Source organism: Fundulus heteroclitus, chromosome 18 (genome assembly GCF_011125445.2).
Source record: "Fundulus heteroclitus isolate FHET01 chromosome 18, MU-UCD_Fhet_4.1, whole genome shotgun sequence".
Classification (NCBI taxonomy): domain Eukaryota; kingdom Metazoa; phylum Chordata; class Actinopteri; order Cyprinodontiformes; family Fundulidae; genus Fundulus; species Fundulus heteroclitus.
Window position 1 is genome coordinate 21,472,397 of NC_046378.1, and position 20,238 is coordinate 21,492,634.

Genomic DNA, 20,238 nt, shown 5'->3' on the forward strand with positions numbered 1-20,238 from the left:
CTCACAGTCCAAAAACATGACTGTTAGGTTAATTGGCCTCCTGAAATTCTCCTTTGGTGGGAGTGTGTGTGTGAATGGTTGTTTGACCTGTCTGACTCTGTGTTGCCCTGCGACAGACAGAATGTCTATCATTGTCTGTACAGCACTTTGTTGCTTTAAAGTGCTTTATAAATAAAGTAGTAGTAGTCTGCAACAAAAGGACAGAGCATCTCTCTATGATCTTCAAATCACCAAACAGACCCACCAGAAACAAATACAATATTGTGGAACACTAAAACGTACATCATTTTCAGCTGTTTTACCGTTTGTGGCACAAACTGTAGAAGCAGACATTTGGTTCTGTTTTGATGTTTTGGTTAGACCGAAAGCAGCAGTTGGCCAATGCTAAAATGTAGATACAAATAATATAGTGTGTGTGTGTCCTTACTTGCAGGATGGCCACCTCGTTCCTCAGCTGGCTCTCTTGTTGGGTGGGAAATCGAAGCTTGTCAATGACTTTGACAGCAACATCTCTTCCTGTCTTTCTGTGCTTTCCTGGAAAGAATTATTATTATTATTATTATTATTATTATTATTATTATTATTATTATTATTATTATTATTATTATTATTATAAAAGCAACTTGGTAATGCTGTAAATACAATTTAGAATCTGAGTATTATTGGAGGCAAGTTCATAATGCTTTAATTATTGTCAAACCCAGGTACCAACATTACATTTGTTGGTGCCAAACATTTTATCCTTGATTTTTACTTAATACAGTGATCTATCCTCATGCCTACTTGTGTACACATACCTCCATAAACTATTCCAAACTGCCCAGATCCAAGAACTTCATCAGCAAAAATCTGGTAAACTGTGGCAATATCCTGCAAGAGAGAATTATTTCTGGCAGTGAGAATCCTGCTTGATTTAAAAAAAAAAAAAGTAAAAGAAATTGAAATAAAAGACATACAACATTCTCTTGGATTTGGCTGTTGGAGACAGAAATGCTGATAGAGGCTTGTCCTAAAAAAAGAAGAACAAAAAGGTACAGGTTATACATGGTACAAAATGCGTGCCTTAATATCTTAAATCACTGAAACCTTTCTCTACACAGGCATATACAACATGAAGAAAAAAAACATAAAAACATGAAGAAAAAAAACATAAAGAAAAATCTTAGTGTGCGTTATTTATGCACTTGCTCATTGTTTAACGGTATCCTTAAACTTACTGTGTGGTGTATTCCCCTCGGGCGGCGGGGCATCCTGAAAGATGACTGGCATGAGGGCCTGGCGAATGGCGCATATCCATGCATGTGCTACCTCCTGCCCAATTCCGCTGTGGGGCTGCACCATACTAGGGGAGGAGGGTGTCTGGGGAAAGGCCTGGGAGTTGCTGGTGGACACTGAGGGAAGGGTTCTGGGCTCTTCCCCAACAAAGTAACACATAGTGCCTGTGATGAGTTCAAAGCTGTGAGGATTGGTGCCTTGGGGAACTAGAGTGAAGTCTGTAGCAGGACGTAACTCCAATATCTCAGAAAGGGGGATCTCCTGCAGAAACATGGATGCATTGGTGAGGAACAGAAGGTATAGAATCCAATTGCATTATTATATAAGAAACTATACATACCTTGTAGTATTTGTTGGAGGTGTTATTCTGGAACAGGATGATACACTTATAGTCCAGACGCCAGTAGTGCCTCTTCCTCTGTCGGAGATTAGGGTTGGAGAGGATGGGACAACAAAAGTAAGACACAACACTGAGGATCATGATGGGCAAAAGGACAACAAATGAGGAATCACTGAAGATGTGTATGAAAAGGAATGACTTCAGATCTGAAGCAATCACAAAAGACAACACAACAGATAAGCTACAGGATGCAAGGGTCAACAGAAAAGCAAGTAAACAAAGAGAAATGGCAAAAGAAGGAAAGGAAAGAGTGTTAGTGCAGCCAGAGAGTAAACAGACTGACATACAGAGGTAAATAAAATTATTTAAAGGTCAAATGTAGTGTCTCCAAACATTAGAAGAAAGACCAGGTAGCAAATGGAGACTGATTTCAACACATTATTTGCTGAGTGCTTTGACGCAGATGGAAAAAGTCACCTCTATCTTCAGTTTCCGTTCACACACACACACACACACAAAGTGCACACGCGTATTGAAATATAGAAGAAAAAAAGAAGGAAAAAAAAGCTGTAGCCAAGCGATCAAGGTCAAAACTGCTGTAAGTAAAGCTAGAGAACAGAAAGTGGATTTTATCTCTGTCTCTCTCTCTTATATATATATATATATATATATATATATATATATATATATATATATATATATATATATATATATATATATATATATATATATATATATATATACACCAATAACTCCTCAAAAGAAGTAATTTACTAGAAGTAATTTATATTGGGATTCAGAACCAGGTGTACAGGAATTACATATTTACCAGAGTGTCCTTATTACTGTAGTGAACCATCCATCCTTCCTTAATAGCTGTGCTGGATCGTCGAGTCGTTTGCCTCACTGACTGGACCACCCTCATCAGTGGGATATTGGCACTGAGGGAAAAAAATGCCAATTGAGGCATCTGTCAAACCTGTTGTGTTATCATACAGGGTTAAACCTTTACCCTTTATATTCCCAAAAGCATGAGTATAAACTAAATCAACCTCCTTACGGACATACAGTATTATTACTTATCAATTAGCCTGATCTTTGTTAACTAATTAGCCTCAAGATTACCTGGCTCTGAAGTTGAAATTAAGAGGAGAATCTGTTTGACCCAGCATTGATTATAGTCACAAAAAAAGTATTTAATGACATGCGTAAGGTAGGAATAGACCACTGATATGAATAACACTGAAACTCTCTTAATTAGTTAGTAGGTGGAATTAATTAGACAGTAGACAAGTAGGAACCAGGGAACAGTAAGCATTTGAGCTAGTTTGAAGAGGCCAAAATGGAATGCATCGATGTTTTTGGTCAGAGGATCTCCAAAACTACAGCTCTCCTGGGGTGTTACAGGACTGCAGAGATTTGTATCTATGAAGGAACAGAGGTAAACCGACAAAAGGGTTATGATGCACTTGAGGACCAATTTTGGTTCAGTCCAACAGGCCCATATTGCATTGCTGCAGACTAGCCAGGGTGCTAATCCTGAGACCTGCGTACTACCAAATGCACCATCAATGGGTTCATGTATATCAAAATTAGAGCAATGGAAAAAAGTGGCATTCTCTGATGAATCCCATTTTCTTTAACATCACATGGATGGCATAGGTGCATGTGCAAAGCTTAACTGAGGAACGTGGCACCAGGATGCACTACAGGAAAATAGCAATTCATTGCACGGAGTGTAATGCTCTGGGCAGAGCTTTGAATTGTCTGAATACACCAAGCGTTTTCAAAGAAACAGTGACCATATCCAGTTCCTGTTGTTTTGAACAGACTAAGGGCAAACTTGCCTTTTCTAATAAAATCCCCCTGTTTATATATGTTTATCTACAATATAGCATTTTTTGTTATTGCTGAGTGTGTAAAAATTAAAAATACATTAAAACTTACCTTTTAAAAGTTTTTATTAAAACACACATTTTTTGTGGTGCGTGAGTACTTTCATTATTTTGGCAATTGGGCAAAATGTTTGAACACCAAAATGTGTCCATACCTTTGGTCTCCACCTGTTCCATCCTGGTTGTTTTCTGGAGAGAAGGACCCAGGGATACTACAGGACTCATCTGAGTCATCCATTGATGACTTGTCGTACTCACTGCTGAAGTCCATGGGCACTTCAGAGTCTGGGCTGGGACTCAGCATGTCTAAGGCAAGAAAAAAAGTGTGACAGGGCTGAGTTAAACTCAATTAAAACAAATCTATTTAATGTATTGTGGAAACTACCACTGCTTGCTACTTTTCTAGCATTACAATTACTACTAATGATACCCTGTCATAGGAGCAGAAACAGATCAAAGCACTATTAGGCTAAATGTTAAGGAGAAAGTACAGCTTTACATGCCCCTGCACTGGGCACTGATAATACTTACCACAGTTACTTCTGTTGTCTGAAGAGATGAAAAGATTAGTGCCAGTGAGGTTTAGTATTATTAAAAAATAATGATAAATAAATAAATAAATAAATAAATAAATAAATAAATAAATAAATAAATATATATATATATATATATATATATATATATATATATATATATATATATATATATATATATATATATATATATCATACAATATATGAAATTATGAATATAGGTTCTGACAAAGTTTTTATCAAATCCAAGCTCACACAAAACGCAAATCTGTAAATACATTAGACAAAGGATGCATATCTTCTCTCACCTCCAATAGTCTCCCCGAGGCAGTCATTGGGAACTTTGTATGCGCAGCGTTTATGACAGTTGAATTTACAATCTAGGAGGAATCCAAAAAAAGTCAATTTCATTAAATTAACCTTTTTTGATTTCATTATCCATTTATTTAATTTTGAAAGGATAAGCCCCTTGAAATTAAATCATCTTGTTTTCAATGGGTTTCTTGCAGGAAAAGAAAAAAACACAACGGAAAAATAAACAAGACTGATGCAGAAGTATATAGAGTACATAAAAAATACATATACATTCATAAATGGCCGTAAACAACTAACCTATCACACCACACATTCAAACACACAAAGCTTTCCAGTAAAAATTATGCTAAACATTAACACAACATTGTAACAGTTATACAAAAAATAGTCAAAACAGTTGCAAATATTTTGAAGATGTTGAGCAAGGACCTTCTTAAACAGATGAACATATTTAATATTTATTATAGTAAAAGAAGAAACTAGAAACAAATCCCTCTTCGTCCACGCTCACCTTTGCACTGCAGGCCCTGTCTGAACAATCCTCTAAGAAGTCTCTTGCAATACTGGCACACCGTTGGCCGTGTGTACGAGTGAACAGCAAACGTGTGGGGAACCTTCACCTTTGTCATCAGGAACTTGTCCAGGTGGACAGGTCGGCCTGTGTAGAAACGCCGCGCCTCGCTAGGAGTGCGTGGCTTGGACGATAAAGAGGAAAACAACATTAATATAAAAGGCTTTTTAATTTAATTTGGAAAAAATAGATTTTAAAGAATATTATCATCTACTTTAGGCATTAAAGAGCAAAACAAATAGGTTTGAAACCATGTTTAAGTTTTTCAATAGATCTTGTGATATTTATTGCTGTATTGTTGTCGTTTTACATCATCATCATCCAAAAAAACAACGACTCAAAATCCCACTTACTATTTTATATCCATGGGATTTTTGGATTCCATCCAAAAAATAAAAAAACATTTCAGCAGGGAAAATCATAATGTACATGAGCTGTGTGTAATGTGTGTGAAGTTATCTGGCCTATATGCAATTACTGTTGCAAAACATCGTACATAGTAGAGCATGAAGGGGTTTTTAGTCTCTAAACCTCAGTGGAAATATGCACGTTTTCAAGTGCCAAATACTGTGGTTAACAGATGTCTGCAAGAATATCACTTTGATGTTTGCAACAAAAGGATCTCTGAGCGTTTCTTTTCTCAAAAACAGTTGCCTGTAGCTGTCCAAACCAAAAACTGATCAGCAGACTACTTCACGATAAAACCTGGTAAGCAATAGGAAAGCTGTCATTGTTGAAGCAGTTAAATGACAGGGACTTTTTTTTTTTGCAGTCTGCGTAAATTACTACCATTACACACAACTCCTCATGGAATGTAGTTCTGCAATGTAGTTTAGAGGTTTTTAAAATGAATATCTGAAAAGCTCCAAAACCCTGTGCATGCCTTTGGCACAAGGACATTTAAAGCAAAAACGTTTGAAGGCCTGAGTAATATGTTTGTGTTGCTAAAAAAAATTTTTTATACAATATCTATATGTATATTATCAGCAACTAAATCCCCCTAGTGATACAAAATTATCAGCTAACCTAATGTAGAGGGTGACAACTTTTTGTAAAATGGCTTTACTATATCTAAAAAAAAATAATGACCACCAGGTTTAGTGTAATTTATCATACTAACAGAGATCACAGCATTCTGTGAATGAATTACCATTTGTGTGTTGGAGCGAATTAAATTGGCTTCTTCTGAGCAGGTGGAGGTTGTCCCCATGCTGCAGACTGACTCAGAGGTGGAGAGACGCAGGGACTGACTGCTACCCAGGGATGTGGTGGACAAGCGTCGCTTACGAGCTCCGGAGCAGTTGTTCGGGATGCTGAACGCACAACGCTTGTGGTAGTTCAGCCCACATCCTGCAGGGGGAGGCATATATCAGATAATCAAGTGAATACCATCAGTGACCGAGAGAGAAGGAGGGGAACGTTTGTGGCTTGAAACAGATCACTTCATAAATAAATGTCTGGGTGTCCTCTGTGTGTCTCATGTAATACCATTGCATGTCCTGTTTCTCACCGTCACATTTCAGGCCTTGTCTGACCAGTCCAAACAGCATTTCTCCACAGTGATCACAGAAGGCCGGGGCTCGGTAAGAGTGCACGTTGAGTGCATGGGGCCGAATCTGGAAATCTTCAAATGTGGCTGCAGCTAAAAGAGATAAAAGAGTTGAACAGTGTTAGAGTTGGGGGGGAAAGTCCTACCTGTCCTACCATCATATGATAGCCATGTTTGATATATTAGTTGGAAACATATGGTAGGAAAGCAGATTCATTTTCTTTCTGATAGTGTGACCATTCAGTTTGAAACAATAAAATAATAATTAGGCCCATGTGAGTTACAGCCTCCAGTAATAAGGCAAAGGTCTCTGATTTGATGCAGGGCAGGAAGATGAAAAGAGGGCTATTAGGCACTGCACTTGTGAATAGACTCACCTGAGAGCACGACTTCCACCAGATCTCCCTCCTGAATGTCACTTGTAGATTTAACCATTTGGAGGACGTTGTTGCTGCTTATGTCATGCTTGAACAGCAAAATCTTGTCATACATGCCGTAAAATCCACACTCAGGGAACTATAAGAGAAAGAAGAAAGACATATATATACATTACACAAGTAGCAAAATTTAACCATAGGCATTTTTAACTAACCATTTCAGTTTATAGACAAATTAAACAATGTAATGTTATTGCAAAAACAAAGAACAGCCAAAGTCAAATCTAGAGTGTTAATATAGAAATGATTTGATGATTATTGGTTTCTGAAGCTAATTAAATCTAACCTCGACTGTATAAAACTACACATGGCAGATGCCAGAGTTTTATTATTTATTAAAAAATGATGAGACCAAATTGGAAAACTCAAAAAAGTTAGACACACCTCCTAAAAACTAGGATAAAGAGAGAATAATAATAAACTCTAAAATCTCAAGGAACTGTGTGTCTTTTTTACAATAACCGTGATAGCTAAACATATTTTTGTTGGCTTAAATCTTGATTAGCATGATCACTAATATGATCTGAAGAGTGAAAAAATGCCTTTCAAAATTAAACCAGAAATGTATTTATTTTTTTTAACCTAAATTTAGTTAAATACAAGCACACTTGTAAACTCCTTTTATAACCAGTGTTTAAATCCACATAGGTTTGAATCCACAAAAACTTCCATTAACCTTAATGACTCAAAGAGAGTCCCCACAAGTCCCCATCACCCCTGAAGTACAATAGATACACAGCTTTTGGACCTCATAAATCCAGGTAAACAAATATACACACACACGTTAGCACATGCGCTAACATGATCCGGCCACGTATCAAGCAACTCGATCATTGTCAACAAAACAAAAGAAGTACCTGCATCCTATCTTCCTATCGGTCATATCCAAGTATACACACAAACACACACAGGTGTTTCCATGAACCTCTTCCACTGATATGAGAGATGTGAGTGTCTATCAGAAGTCAGCCGAGCAAGGAAGGCTGTCATAGGGAAACCCTGGGCTCCTGAATAGTTAATGCTGTCTGGTTCACTTCAGTGGCCACACCACACAGGATACTAAAGAGACACATCCACTCACACACCAAAAAATAAAAAAAGTTTAAGACTTTTTGTGTGTGGTTACGTAAAAATTCATTCAGAATTAGAAACTGAAAAATATGTTCAACCTATACAGTTTGGACAGATGGCTTCCTCACACCTTTGCTCATATAAACATGCAAAGTGGTCCTCCTTTCTGACTTGTTGTGTTTTCCTATTGTGGAGTCAGGATTCACCATCTGGCCAGACCGTAACAACTTACAGGAAAGGGGACCACGGTCTCCACCTTGAAATGACACAATAAACACATATGCACCTTCTGGCTAACCAACGGACACACCCTCCTCACAAGCACAAACACACACACCCTGGCTTTTCCTCCCCTTTCCCTCTTTTTTTTTCCCTTTAGCACAAACACAGTCTGTCTCTCAGTTCCCCAACAGGCTCTCCCAATCAACCACATCACAAAATCCAGGCCTAGCTTGTAACTCTGCCAAGATACACAGCGAGTCCACCACGCCCCAGCTGCTGGCTACTGCTGCTGACCATAGAGTCAACAACAAGACACCAAAAGCTCGTAAAGGTTGTCTTTTGTAAAATAAGTTTGAGAATTTTAAGCTGTTTTGAGAAGGAATGAACCATTAACCTTGTCAGAGGCAATGAAGCCTGAAGGAAACGGGAGAATATCAAATCAAAAACAATAAAATACAGTCATCCAAGCCACAGCTGGAAGTCAGGAAGAGCATCTAGCGTAAAAATTATGCCAGTCTGTGTGCTAGTTGTAATGATTTGCTGTAGCGACCCCTAAATAAGGGAGCAGCAAAAAGTGCTCTCTCTCTCGGCCAAGTAATAGATTTTTGCTTTCTTCATTAAAAGGTATTAAAACAAAGCCATTCTACGTAGCCCAATTAGTTGTAGATGTTTATGCACTTGGCAAACACTTTTACCCAAATCGACTTACAAATGAAGATATGACAATGCAGTTAATGTCAAAGTAAAAAGTAAGTTACTTAGAAGGAAGACTATTAGTCAGGTTCGGTCCATGGTGACGGGGATGACAGCGTGAAAACAGGAGCTCAGGCATTGAGGGAAGTTCAGAGAGAGAGCAGATGAGAGGTTAAGTACAGGACAGATGAGGGGCTAGGAGATGCTCTCTGAAGAGCTTGATATTTAAGAGTGTCTTGAAGTTAGACAGGGTTGCTCTGTTAACTATTACACTGTTCAATTATTTACATTATTTTGTACTCTAGTATTGTAATGCGGAATCACTTTTGTCTTCTCTTGTTTTTATTTTTGTTATTTGTGCATTGTTCTGTAAGTTTAGAAATTTCATTTGTATTTGTTTCTGACTGGAGTCTGTTAATTTGGAGCTTGACCAGCCCTGACCAGTTATTGGTTACCCTGTCTTTCCTGTCTTTCCAGTCTTTGTTTCCAATCAGTGGACACATCATGTCAGCAAAGGCACTACCAGGGTGATAGGAATAAACAATAAAGTCAAAAGAAAGCAAGTAAGAAGTCTTTTAAAAAAAAACTGCAATTAGCAAATGTTGAGACAAGTTTGCAGTTCATTTAGTCTGTGAGAAAGCAAGAATTTCAGCAGATAATGTGTGCATGTGTGCATGCCTGGCATGCAAAAATATGTGATTTCATACTGAAATATTATATTTTATGCTCTTTTATAGACATATATTATATTATTATATTAATATATAAATCAATATGGGATTTCATACTGAAATACAAAGACAGATATATAGTATGGCTTATTATCACATATGTAAATGAATGCATGCTTTAATACTGAAATACTTTGTTTTATGCTCTTAAACAAAGACAAGTTTTATTACATATTAATAAATGTATAAATGAATACATTTTATATTTTTATCTTTTGTGCAATCTGCTGGATTTGAAAATATAGGCAATTTCTTTTTTTATCTGAGCAACTACTGCTCTAGTTTGCTAGCCATGCTAATCACCAATATAAGATGCTAAAATAGCAACTTTACTGTCATTCTGTTTTATAATAGTAAAACACTGTTTTGTTATTACACAGTGATGGTTCCAGCAACCAATGACTGATTACAGCAGGAACCTTGAAAAAAAAAAACACTTAAAACATCAAGTGTTGCTTTTAATGTAGATTTATATTTAAATGAATCAGCTTTGTTTCTCATTGGAAACAAGACAGATAACTTTTGAACGATAATAAAATCATGTAAAAGAATTACTTAGGAAAACAGTTGTTTTTTTTACATTCTAAATAGAAAGCAATGGCATGTACATGGAGACTCCTGATTTAGTAATGTTACCCACGGTAAATGTGCTAATGGCCAACATAAAATACTACTATAGCAACCTAATAATTCTGTCTTTGTTTTTAAACAGTAAAACTCTGTTTTATAGTGACTGCTCTCACACTCGACAACTGCTTGTTGTGGGAATGCTAAAAAAAATTTTATCTTCTCATATCCTAGAAAATCTGATCTTGGTAGAGATCAAAATTCTTTATACCAAGGTTTATTGTTTAGCTTATGTCTGCAGTATGTTTTATTGTGCTTCCATGGCATACAGTTTTTATGTGTCTCACTCTCCTTGTACACCCTCCTATTGTATGTCACTTTTCAGGCATTCAGGACAACCAGGGCATAAGTCAGCAGAATGGTATACAATTACCTCTGAAATGTGGAGTTCAGCAAAGACCTCATCAGAAGAAACTCTGGTTAGTTTACTCAAACAAAATAGACCAAATACCCAGGATAGCATAAAGCCTCCAGTGAGGGTTCAAACACAAACTACACTGAAAGCAAATCTCAGACTCCAAGGTGGTTCCCAGGGTGATTTGCATTTTACAGTCACTTGCTGATGACAGATGAACAGCAGAAGAAGCAACTGTATGAATTTGAACATAGTGTTGTGTCATTTATTAAAAGACTTAATAGATTGCTGATAGTGAACTGCATATCAAATGGAGCCTTGGAATTATAGAGGTGGAGCACTAAGTGTACCAGCAACAGGCTTTATATTTAGTTGTTGAGAAAATAAGGATAGTTTTGTCCTTCCAAATATCTGTAAATTAATTTCTCTGAATAACATTTAAAATAAACTAACAGGCCCTTTGTTAGTTGTACTTGGTGAGAAAAAGTATTTTTAGGCCTAAAAATGATGGCATGGAACAGGGACAGTGTGACAGAGAATTTTCCATGTTATTTTTTCAGAATTTCTACTTACGCTCTCGGTTTCTTTTTCCAGTTGTTTTTTTTTTTTCCTAACAGACGCCTGCTGAAATAGTCCTGGCTGCGGGTCAATTAGACAATACAGACATCAACAAATTAAGTCTCCGCTCTTTCCCGACAACTGCCTTATAAGCCCATAAGTTCTGCAACAGCAGTGATTCATGTAATAGCTACATGCATCAGTACATGGGGCCTGCTACAACCAAGAAGTCGTGCTGCCGTCTGTAATTACAAACACCCGCAGACCCGAGATCAGAGCAGACTTCCAGCTCTGCCCAATTCCACCACCAATCATCTTCTACAGCCGTTTTTTTAATACCAGCTCATCGACCATAAACCCCTCTCTGTCACTGTCACTGCTGGCCCTAATCTAGAGAAACTCAAGAAACAATATTATCTTGCACAGAGAAGCCAAAAAAAAAAAAAAAACACTCAATGCACTAACCACAGAATGTGACTGCCAAGTCTATGCAGACCACACCTCTTCACCACACCACTGAAATGCATAAGATTTTAAATTCCACAAACACCCATTTGCTTTAGCGATGAAAACAATCTTTTATTCAGTTTTCTAAGAGAGCAGAGAATGGAAAGAGGATCAAGAATATATCATTTAATCATCTGCATAATGAGAACTACATACTTTTTTTAATTATGTAACCATTGCATACGTTTGTGTACACAGCAAGTTTGACTGTGTATGTATAGGTTAGGCGTATAGTTACTTGAGATTATGTGAATGTGTGTGTTCAGTCTGCAAACAAAAGCTGCATGTATTATTACGTTTATTGTACTGATCATCTAGCTTGCGTGGAGACCAGGTGGGCCTCACGCTGCTTTTCTTAGGTTGTCAAGGATCAGGTTTCCCAGTGTTGCCTGCGTTATTCTATCAGGTCACCAGGCCAGTGAACTCATTAAAAGTGAAATGAATTATGGACTAGGCTTAATTTACCCAATCCTCTGATTTTGCTTTCAAACATCTTTACTTTCCTCTCAAGTATTTTTATATATTTTTGTTTGTTTAGTTTTTGCTCATATCCGAGTTTTCCCCATTTCTTTTTTGTTTAAATAAAATCTTTTGTCTCAGATTTCCAAGATACTGGTTGAAAACGAGGCAAAAAATGGCAGGGAACTTCAACTTTTTATTTATATTTAACAACTAAGAAAATTATCATAAACATCCACAATCTTGCTAACAAATTACATATGTTAAAATTTCAGATATTGTGAAAGTAGTTTATATAACTTATATAAATTACTTTACAGAACTTTTTCAGCACTTTCTATTTGAATTAGGCAGTGTTTTACGTGTGTTTTGCTTCAGAAAATATACACTGACTAACATGGAAAATACATGACTGAAAAGCTTATTGCAACTGCTTCCTGTTATTATTTAAAGGGTACGCAAAATATAAATAACTGTCATCAGTTTAGAAATGTATTTTTGCTGTAGCTCGAATGAACTTATTTATATTCGAAAATATTCAGACGGGAGCTAAAATAGATCCTTGTATTGTAAAAAAAAAAAAAAAAAAAGCACATATTTTGTTTTCTACTATTACGCCGAGTTGTGTCACACAAAATTCAGTTAGTTCAAAAAAATGTAGTCATTGTTGTAAACAGTCAAATATTTCTGCTAAATCCACAAATGACACATGTATGCATGTATGTAGGCATGCATTTATGTATACATGCATGTATGTATGGATGCATGTATGTATGCATGCATGTACTTATGCATGCATGCATGCATGTATGCATGTATGTTTTACTACTCCAGTAACCCTAGTCAATGGGGCTACATGAAAAGACTGTGGGAATCATGGATGCTTTGATACCCACACTGTAGACTAGTAGCGAAACGACTAGTAACTCAGTGTTCCAACATCCACAGATGGCAGCTGCTTTCACAACTAGAGGAAGGGGAAATAAGGCACATAGGGGGCGTTAACATCCCCCCCCCCCCAGAGTTGTGTACCAAGGCCAAATGATGCTAGAACAACATCTAACTTAAAAGATAATATCATGGCTAAATTAGGAGCCTGTCAACCCAGACATCAACGTGTGCCTCCACAGGATCTCCTAGATGAAGTGAATACAGTACTAAGTACAATCCCTACTGTGACCATCACAGAGACTAATGAGCTCATATAAAGTACAGCACTGGTAATCCTTGAGATGCTTGGCAAAGGTAACGTTAAGAGCAACCGTAATGGCCAATCTCCACCACGGAAGAGAAGGTTGGAAGTCAATATCAAGGCAACATGGAATGAAGTAAGCCAATTGTCAGAACTCCAGAAGGATGCATCCAGAAAGGGAATTCCCCATAAGTACAAACAGATGCCCATACCTGAGGCCCTGGAAACTTCCAAACAAAGACTCCAAGCCTTGGCAGGCAGAGTGAAGAAATACACAAAGGAGATAGAAGCCAGAAGAATAAACAGGCTGTTCTCCACTGAACCAGCTCAAGTGTACCCCCAGTGGCAGAGTAATAAAACACGAGCCAACCCACCAGGGCAAGAGACTGAGAAATGCTGGAAACAGATATGGGAGAAATAAGCATCACGTAACAATGATGCACAGTGGCTAATAGATCCCAGAGCAGACCATAATAATCGCTCAGAACTAAGTCCAGTGAACATCAAAATGGCAGAAATCCAACAAAGACTCCCAGGAATGAAGACAGCACCAGGATCATGATCCATGACTACTGGCTGAAGAAGCTGACTTCTCTCCATGAATGCCTAGTGGCACAAATGAACCAACTGCTGATGAAAAGGACCCACTCTGAATGGCTGACTGAGGGTAGAACAGTCCTGATAATGAAAGACCCCAGAAGGGGATGGCCTCTACCAACTATCGGCCAATAACCTGTCTCTCCACAATATGAAAGCTCCAGTCAGGCATCATAGCGGCTAAGATAAGTGGGCATATCGATCAACACATGACAGAGGCCCAGAAAGGCAGAGGTAAAAACACCAGGGAAGCCAAACACCAGCTGCTGGTTGACAGAACAGTCGCCCTTGAATGCAAAAGCAGACAAACAAACCTGTGCACTGCCAGAATTGATCTCAAGAGAGCCCATGATTCAATGTCACACACATGGATCCTGGAATGCCTGAATCTGTACAAGGTCAACAGCACGCTGAGAGCCTTCATTGCAAACTCCATGAGGCTGTGAAAACTGCCCTTGAAGCCAATTTCAAGCCAATTGCACAAATCTCCATCAAATGTGGAATATACAAAGGAGATGATGGGTGCCCTCTGCTCTTCTGTAGGCCTGAACTCCCTCAGCCACATAAGTGGGCCACTATCAGTCACCTCCTGTGTGTGTGTGTGTGTGTGTGTGTGTATATATATATATATATATATATATATATATATATATATATATAACCATTATATGAAATCTGTGCTTTTATACAGGCGCCTGATCAGTGGAGCAAGTGGAACAATCAGAACGTCTCGTTTTGATCCTGTGAGTGATCAGTGTGATTAATCGTGCAAATCAAACAACTTGAAAATTTAATACAAACCTGTGGTTTGATACGTCTCTGACGCCGTAAAACCAAGTCCATGTTTTCACAATAATTGCCTTTGTATGTGAACATTAAAAACGAATGTACTGAAGTATGTGAGTAGCTTCCTTATAGAGTCATACGTGATTACCACAACATGTCAGATCAAAAAGATTGGCCATATAAGGGCCGTGAGCATGTATGTTTGTGTAAAACTCCTCTCACAGATAATGGAAGCAGCATTTTCACCATGTGAGTTTGTATTTGAACAAACATACACATTTGCAGTTTTTCCTCCACTGATTTCTTTACATGTTGGCATATTTATTTTTGTGTTTACCACCACAACCCGATCACGTAAGGATGGTCACACCTTTTGGGGTAGTGTCAAACAATAAGCCCAGGCAAGCTGGAATATTTTTCAGTGTGAAACAGCAATCTAGTACCCACTTCCTCTTCTGCTCAACTTTGTGCTACCACATTTTGTAGCCTTATGCTAGCTTTGTTATATAATTAACTGCTTAAAACACAGTCATCAAATCAAACAATAAAAACAAAAGCAACTAATTTTAACACCAGCTCATTTATGTTTGCACAAAGACGCCGACACCGATGCCCAGCTGGATCAATTTAATTTCAACCATTCCAAAAGCCATAGGGTGGTTCATCTAAACGTAGACCATCCTTAGCTAAAGATGCTCCATGTGTGAACAGCACAAAGACTTATGTCCAGTTCAGAGAGCCAGTTGCTTCTGCTTTTCATCCCCCCCGTCACTTCCCCTCTAGCAGCTCAGTATGAAACATCTTCAACCACCAACCCGTATGAGCTCACAGTCATGCAGGCGTTACAGCCAATTAGCTTCTCTGATTAGAGAAATACCCAAAGACAGGGAGCATGTGTGACACCATGCACTGATGATGTATATCGAAAAACTACAAAACAGGATCAGTCACAGTCATCTTTAAACTTCAGAGGAATGTAAGGAAAGGCCACAAAATCTCAGTGGTATTTAATGACAGATTTGCACCATGATTTATGTTGGATAATGCAGTGAGTTTTCGACTTCCCAATATCGCTTATGGGGCGTGTTATCACTGTATTAGCAATTGTATTCCGTCACATCTGAGTAAAACGAAGTAGTAACCATGAACTGGTGGTTCAGAATTTTTTATGATAAAGGGCGAGTACATTTGGAGATAAATTAACAAACAAGCTAAAATAACTACATAAAATTACATACACAAATGAGAAACATCAAAATCAAAAAATAAAGAGTTTTCAGGGAGATTGTTCCAATTATGTGGAGCATATAAATTAAAAGCTGCCTCTCCCTTGTTTAGTTCTGTTCCTGAGTACACTGACTCTTTATCTTAAATGTATTTTACAGAGACCGGTAAACACGCCATTACAACAATCAAACATACTGAAATTAAAAGCATGCACCAGTTTATTTATTTGTGTATGTGTCATGTTTTCAGAGTAAAACCCTTTATCCTGGCAGGGTTTTGGTTGATTTTGTGAAGAAATAGAAAGATCTAGCCTTTCCGTCCGTGGCACCAGGACTGTGGAACAGCCTACCTCTGCAGGTATGTTTAGTTAACTCTGCAGACTCTTTTAAGAAGCAAATTAAAACATTCTGCTTTTAAACAGGCCTTTTATGGAATGTTTATTTTTTGTTGTGATTTTATTGTAATTTTAAATTATTATTTTAATTGTTTTATTGTTTTTCTGTATAGTGCTTTGTGATTGCTTTATCTGTAAAAGGCGACGAGAGATTTATTTATATATATATATATATATATATATATATATATATATATATATATATATATATATATATATATATATATATATATATATATATATACACACACACACACATACACGCACTTTACTTTGTATGAAGGTCAAACTTTAGGTCAGAGTCAGAAGGACTCTTGGAGACTTTGAGGTCTTAAACTACACTGAGTCTTGTTTAGTAGGGATCTCTAAACTTGCATTTTTGAAACATTTTTTTTGCATTAGGTTGGAGGAAATTCTGACCCTTCCACTCATTGGTATTATGGACACACTGACAGACCGTAGTCATGTGTTGACACAGAAATTTGAACTGGTGTGTGATCAGCATAAGACTTTTTGTAGTACTCCATAATGTGAGCTAGAGGGAGCATATCATAAATTGAAACATCATAATTTTTAATTGATTTATTTATTTATTTTTTTAAAGTGTAAAACTGGCCTGAAAATGCTATGAGTGCAGGTTCTGGATTTGTGTTTACACAGTTTCAGTTTATAGAAAAAACAACCCCTTTCTAAAGAATAGCTTGAGCTGATCTTCCTGCAGCGCAGACAAAAAGCTCAACAAGTGGGAATGAGCAGTGGCTAAATGACAAGGGTTGCTGTGTATGACATGACTGGCTAAGCTTTGTACACAGCATGACCCCTGCAGCCCTACATGGTCCTCCAGACCGATGTGATCTCAGGAACAGGAGCTGGTTATCACAACAGGAACCTGATCCAGCCATTTCATAGCCAAGAGGAAACACGCCGCATCCCTTCAAACAGCAGACATTGTTTAAACACCCACGTCTTACGGTGAAGCAAATAATAAGACCAACCCCCATCCCACCAAAGCACACGTGTGCATTCACACTCGCAGTCTTTATGACTATCAGGGTTTATGAGGAACACGCGTTCATAGTTTCTGGGTGGATTTGTCTTTTAAACTCCACAGTCCTAATTGTCCCTAATCTCACCTATTTAACACAGGCAGGGGTTTCAGACAGAGCCTCACCTTTCAGAAAACAACAAGGGGTTTAACGGTGGATTGCTCTGGCACCAAGCACGTAAAGACGTCAACGCTCTGCACTCACCGACTCTTGACAACAACTCGGTGCAACACAGGAATTTTCCCATTTGTGCTAACAGACTTCGTAATGGAACAAATGTAAAACTGTCTCTCAGCGCTATTTTTAAACCCGGTGACATGCGGGTAAAGAGAAAGAAAGAAATGGAGCGGATAATCGACAACTCCGTCCATCCCTGCGTCATGAGCTACCTGTGGAAGTTAAATATGAGCTGGTGCTTTGTGAAACTGTCACGCACCGTGAAATAAAGATTTGAGATGCGGCTCTTTACCAGGACAACAGGTTGGAAAGTAATACCCACTGCGTCAACAAACCCCAAGGCTTTGAAGATTAAAAGAAGAGTAAAGTAATGACGTGTCAAAAAGCCTGAATTGCATGGTAACCCCCGATGATGTCACACAGATATTAAATCTTCTAAAACCTGAGATAGATCCTCTCAAAGATCCTGTTTCCAACAGAATTGGACAGAAAGGTTGAACGCGGATTAAAATTCACGTAGTTTAACAGTGGAAGATCATGAAAAGGAACTCAACATATGATCTTTTTTTTTCGGTAATTATTTGCAATTTGATGCAGTTCCAGGCTGCTATGTTAAGACAAAGCTGAGAATTATGAAAATGCTAAAATGTGACTTGAAAGTGCATTTACAGCAGAAAGTATGATGTCTTTGAGGTGGTGGATCAAAGGAGCACACAGACTAACAGGGAGTAGAATATGGGAAGGGACAGAAAATATGTGCATTCGTTCTGCTGTGTGACTACCTTCACATTCATCTCAGTGATGCAAAAGCAACAGATCAAATACTACCCTCATTCATTCTGCCTTTCTACCTTTGCATATTGAGCAAATTGCATCAGAGTCTTTAAACTCTCAAAATAAACAGGGTTTTGAAAAAGTATTAACACACCTGGAACTTTTCCACATTTCACATTTAAAATAACAAATACCAGAGTATTTTGCTTTCTGATTTTTGCCTCTAATTGTAAAGAGTATGGGCAAAATTTCTTGACCAGTTTTTAAAGTCATCTTTATTGCAAGCCTTTAGAGGTTTATCTTTACCACTTTTGTACTCTTAGAGGCTGCAGATTAGATTGTGAATGTCTGTGAAAACAAATCCTGCTTCAGATTCTCAGCTGGATTTAGGGTTGGATTTTGTCTTGATCATTCTAACATTAATATACTTGGATCTGACACACTCCACTCTAACTCTGGCTGTATGTTAGGAGGGAAAACTTCACCCCGGCTTATATTCTCTGTCTCTTATGTGTGTTTTTTCCCCTCAAAAATTGCTTTTAGTCCCATTTATCTTCCCATCAGCCCTGATCAGCATCCATGCCCCAGATGACCAAAAAGCATTCATTCAGCATTTCTGCCCCCCATCACCATGTTTTATCGTGGGGATGTTGTGTTCCAGGTGATCTGCTGTGCTATTTCTCACCCCGAGCAGTGTTTTAAAACCCTAATGTTACAGAATTCGCTCCATTCTGGGCCTGGACTGTTTAGCAAAGCAGAATGGACCAAACCCTTAGTATCTGGATTTGCAAATCTGTTAGAAACATACCCCAAAAATAATGTAGCTGTAACATAGTGATAGGTGGTTCTACATTTTATTGATGCACGGGGCTGAATGCAAATACTCAAACATTTTAGATTTGTACTTTTCCACACATTAAAGTTTGATGTTGTAATGTGACAAAATCTAAGGAGTTTCAGAGTTATGGATACTTTTGTGAGGTACTGTATTAGACCATTTAGTAAGCCTTAATAGTACATGGAAGCATGCATTACCTCGTCCTGGTGGTAGCACTTTAACCCGTCTATGTGCAAATATGTAAAACTTAATCCCTGAGCAAAGCTTTCTGTACCACAATATTAAGTACTCAATGACTACAAATTATTTTAAAAAAGAAATATTTAGTCATATAACAATACTTAGTATATAGACAAATACAGTCGTGCATTTATCAAAGTCATCAAGTATGTTTAAGGTAGGATTTCCAGGCAATTTCAAGTCTAAAAGGGAACACGAAATGCTGCGTCATCGCAAGAAGAAATGTGAGGTTGCCCAACAGCATTCCAACAGCAGACATGAAGAAAACCAACAAACAGTTCAGAGAAGAGCTAAAAAAGGCACAGAATAAAGAGGGTAATGTGAGGATGTGTCATTACATTTTAAAACCATTTACAGTAGTGATCTGCTGCATCAGGAGCATTAACTTGTTTGACGTAGCACAGTCAAGAAAGCTGCTAGTCCTTTTGCTATAATAATAAAATAATAATAATAAAATAATAATAGTAATAAGACAGTGGGAAAACTGTAATTATTCAATGACCCTATGCACCAGTCAGAACCCCTTCATTGATAGTTTTATCACGTCTCAAAAGGAAATACTTTCTCTCTGGCACCCACAGAACACCTAACAAAGAAAACATAACCAGGACCAAGGAGATGGAAACTGTCAGAAAAAAAGAGACAGAAAGTCTTTGCTAGGTTTGTTCATCTTTTATTAGCTTTGTTAAATATAGATATGTAAGACAGCAGTGTTGTTGTTCTGCTTAATGGTGTTCCGCATTTGGAAAACACCTTCTTTTGTTTTCTAAGATAAGCCTTGTCCAGATTCTGTGATAGTAAAGGAAGGATAAGAATCATGGAGAAAATC

General features: G+C 37.7%; 1 protein-coding gene across 2 annotated transcripts in view; it reads right to left on the bottom strand.

Moving 5' to 3' along the window:
- The window catches only part of prkd2 (protein kinase D2), a 59,448-nt gene that overhangs the window by 12,803 nt on the left and 26,407 nt on the right, over nucleotides 1–20,238 (bottom strand). The window contains exons 2-14 of one of the 2 annotated variants that reach the window (XM_036149693.1): nucleotides 6,856–6,994; nucleotides 6,440–6,571; nucleotides 6,080–6,279; nucleotides 4,870–5,053; nucleotides 4,352–4,423; nucleotides 4,042–4,059; nucleotides 3,666–3,816; nucleotides 2,445–2,556; nucleotides 1,616–1,693; nucleotides 1,218–1,536; nucleotides 957–1,009; nucleotides 798–870; nucleotides 428–534 (exon numbers count right to left, since the gene is read on the bottom strand). In XM_036149693.1, coding sequence (XP_036005586.1) covers nucleotides 428–534; nucleotides 798–870; nucleotides 957–1,009; nucleotides 1,218–1,536; nucleotides 1,616–1,693; nucleotides 2,445–2,556; nucleotides 3,666–3,816; nucleotides 4,042–4,059; nucleotides 4,352–4,423; nucleotides 4,870–5,053; nucleotides 6,080–6,279; nucleotides 6,440–6,571; nucleotides 6,856–6,994 — 1,638 coding nt within the window. The remainder of the gene's footprint in view (nucleotides 1–427; nucleotides 535–797; nucleotides 871–956; nucleotides 1,010–1,217; nucleotides 1,537–1,615; nucleotides 1,694–2,444; nucleotides 2,557–3,665; nucleotides 3,817–4,041; nucleotides 4,060–4,351; nucleotides 4,424–4,869; nucleotides 5,054–6,079; nucleotides 6,280–6,439; nucleotides 6,572–6,855; nucleotides 6,995–20,238) is intronic. The other variant, XM_036149694.1, reaches the window with a different exon arrangement.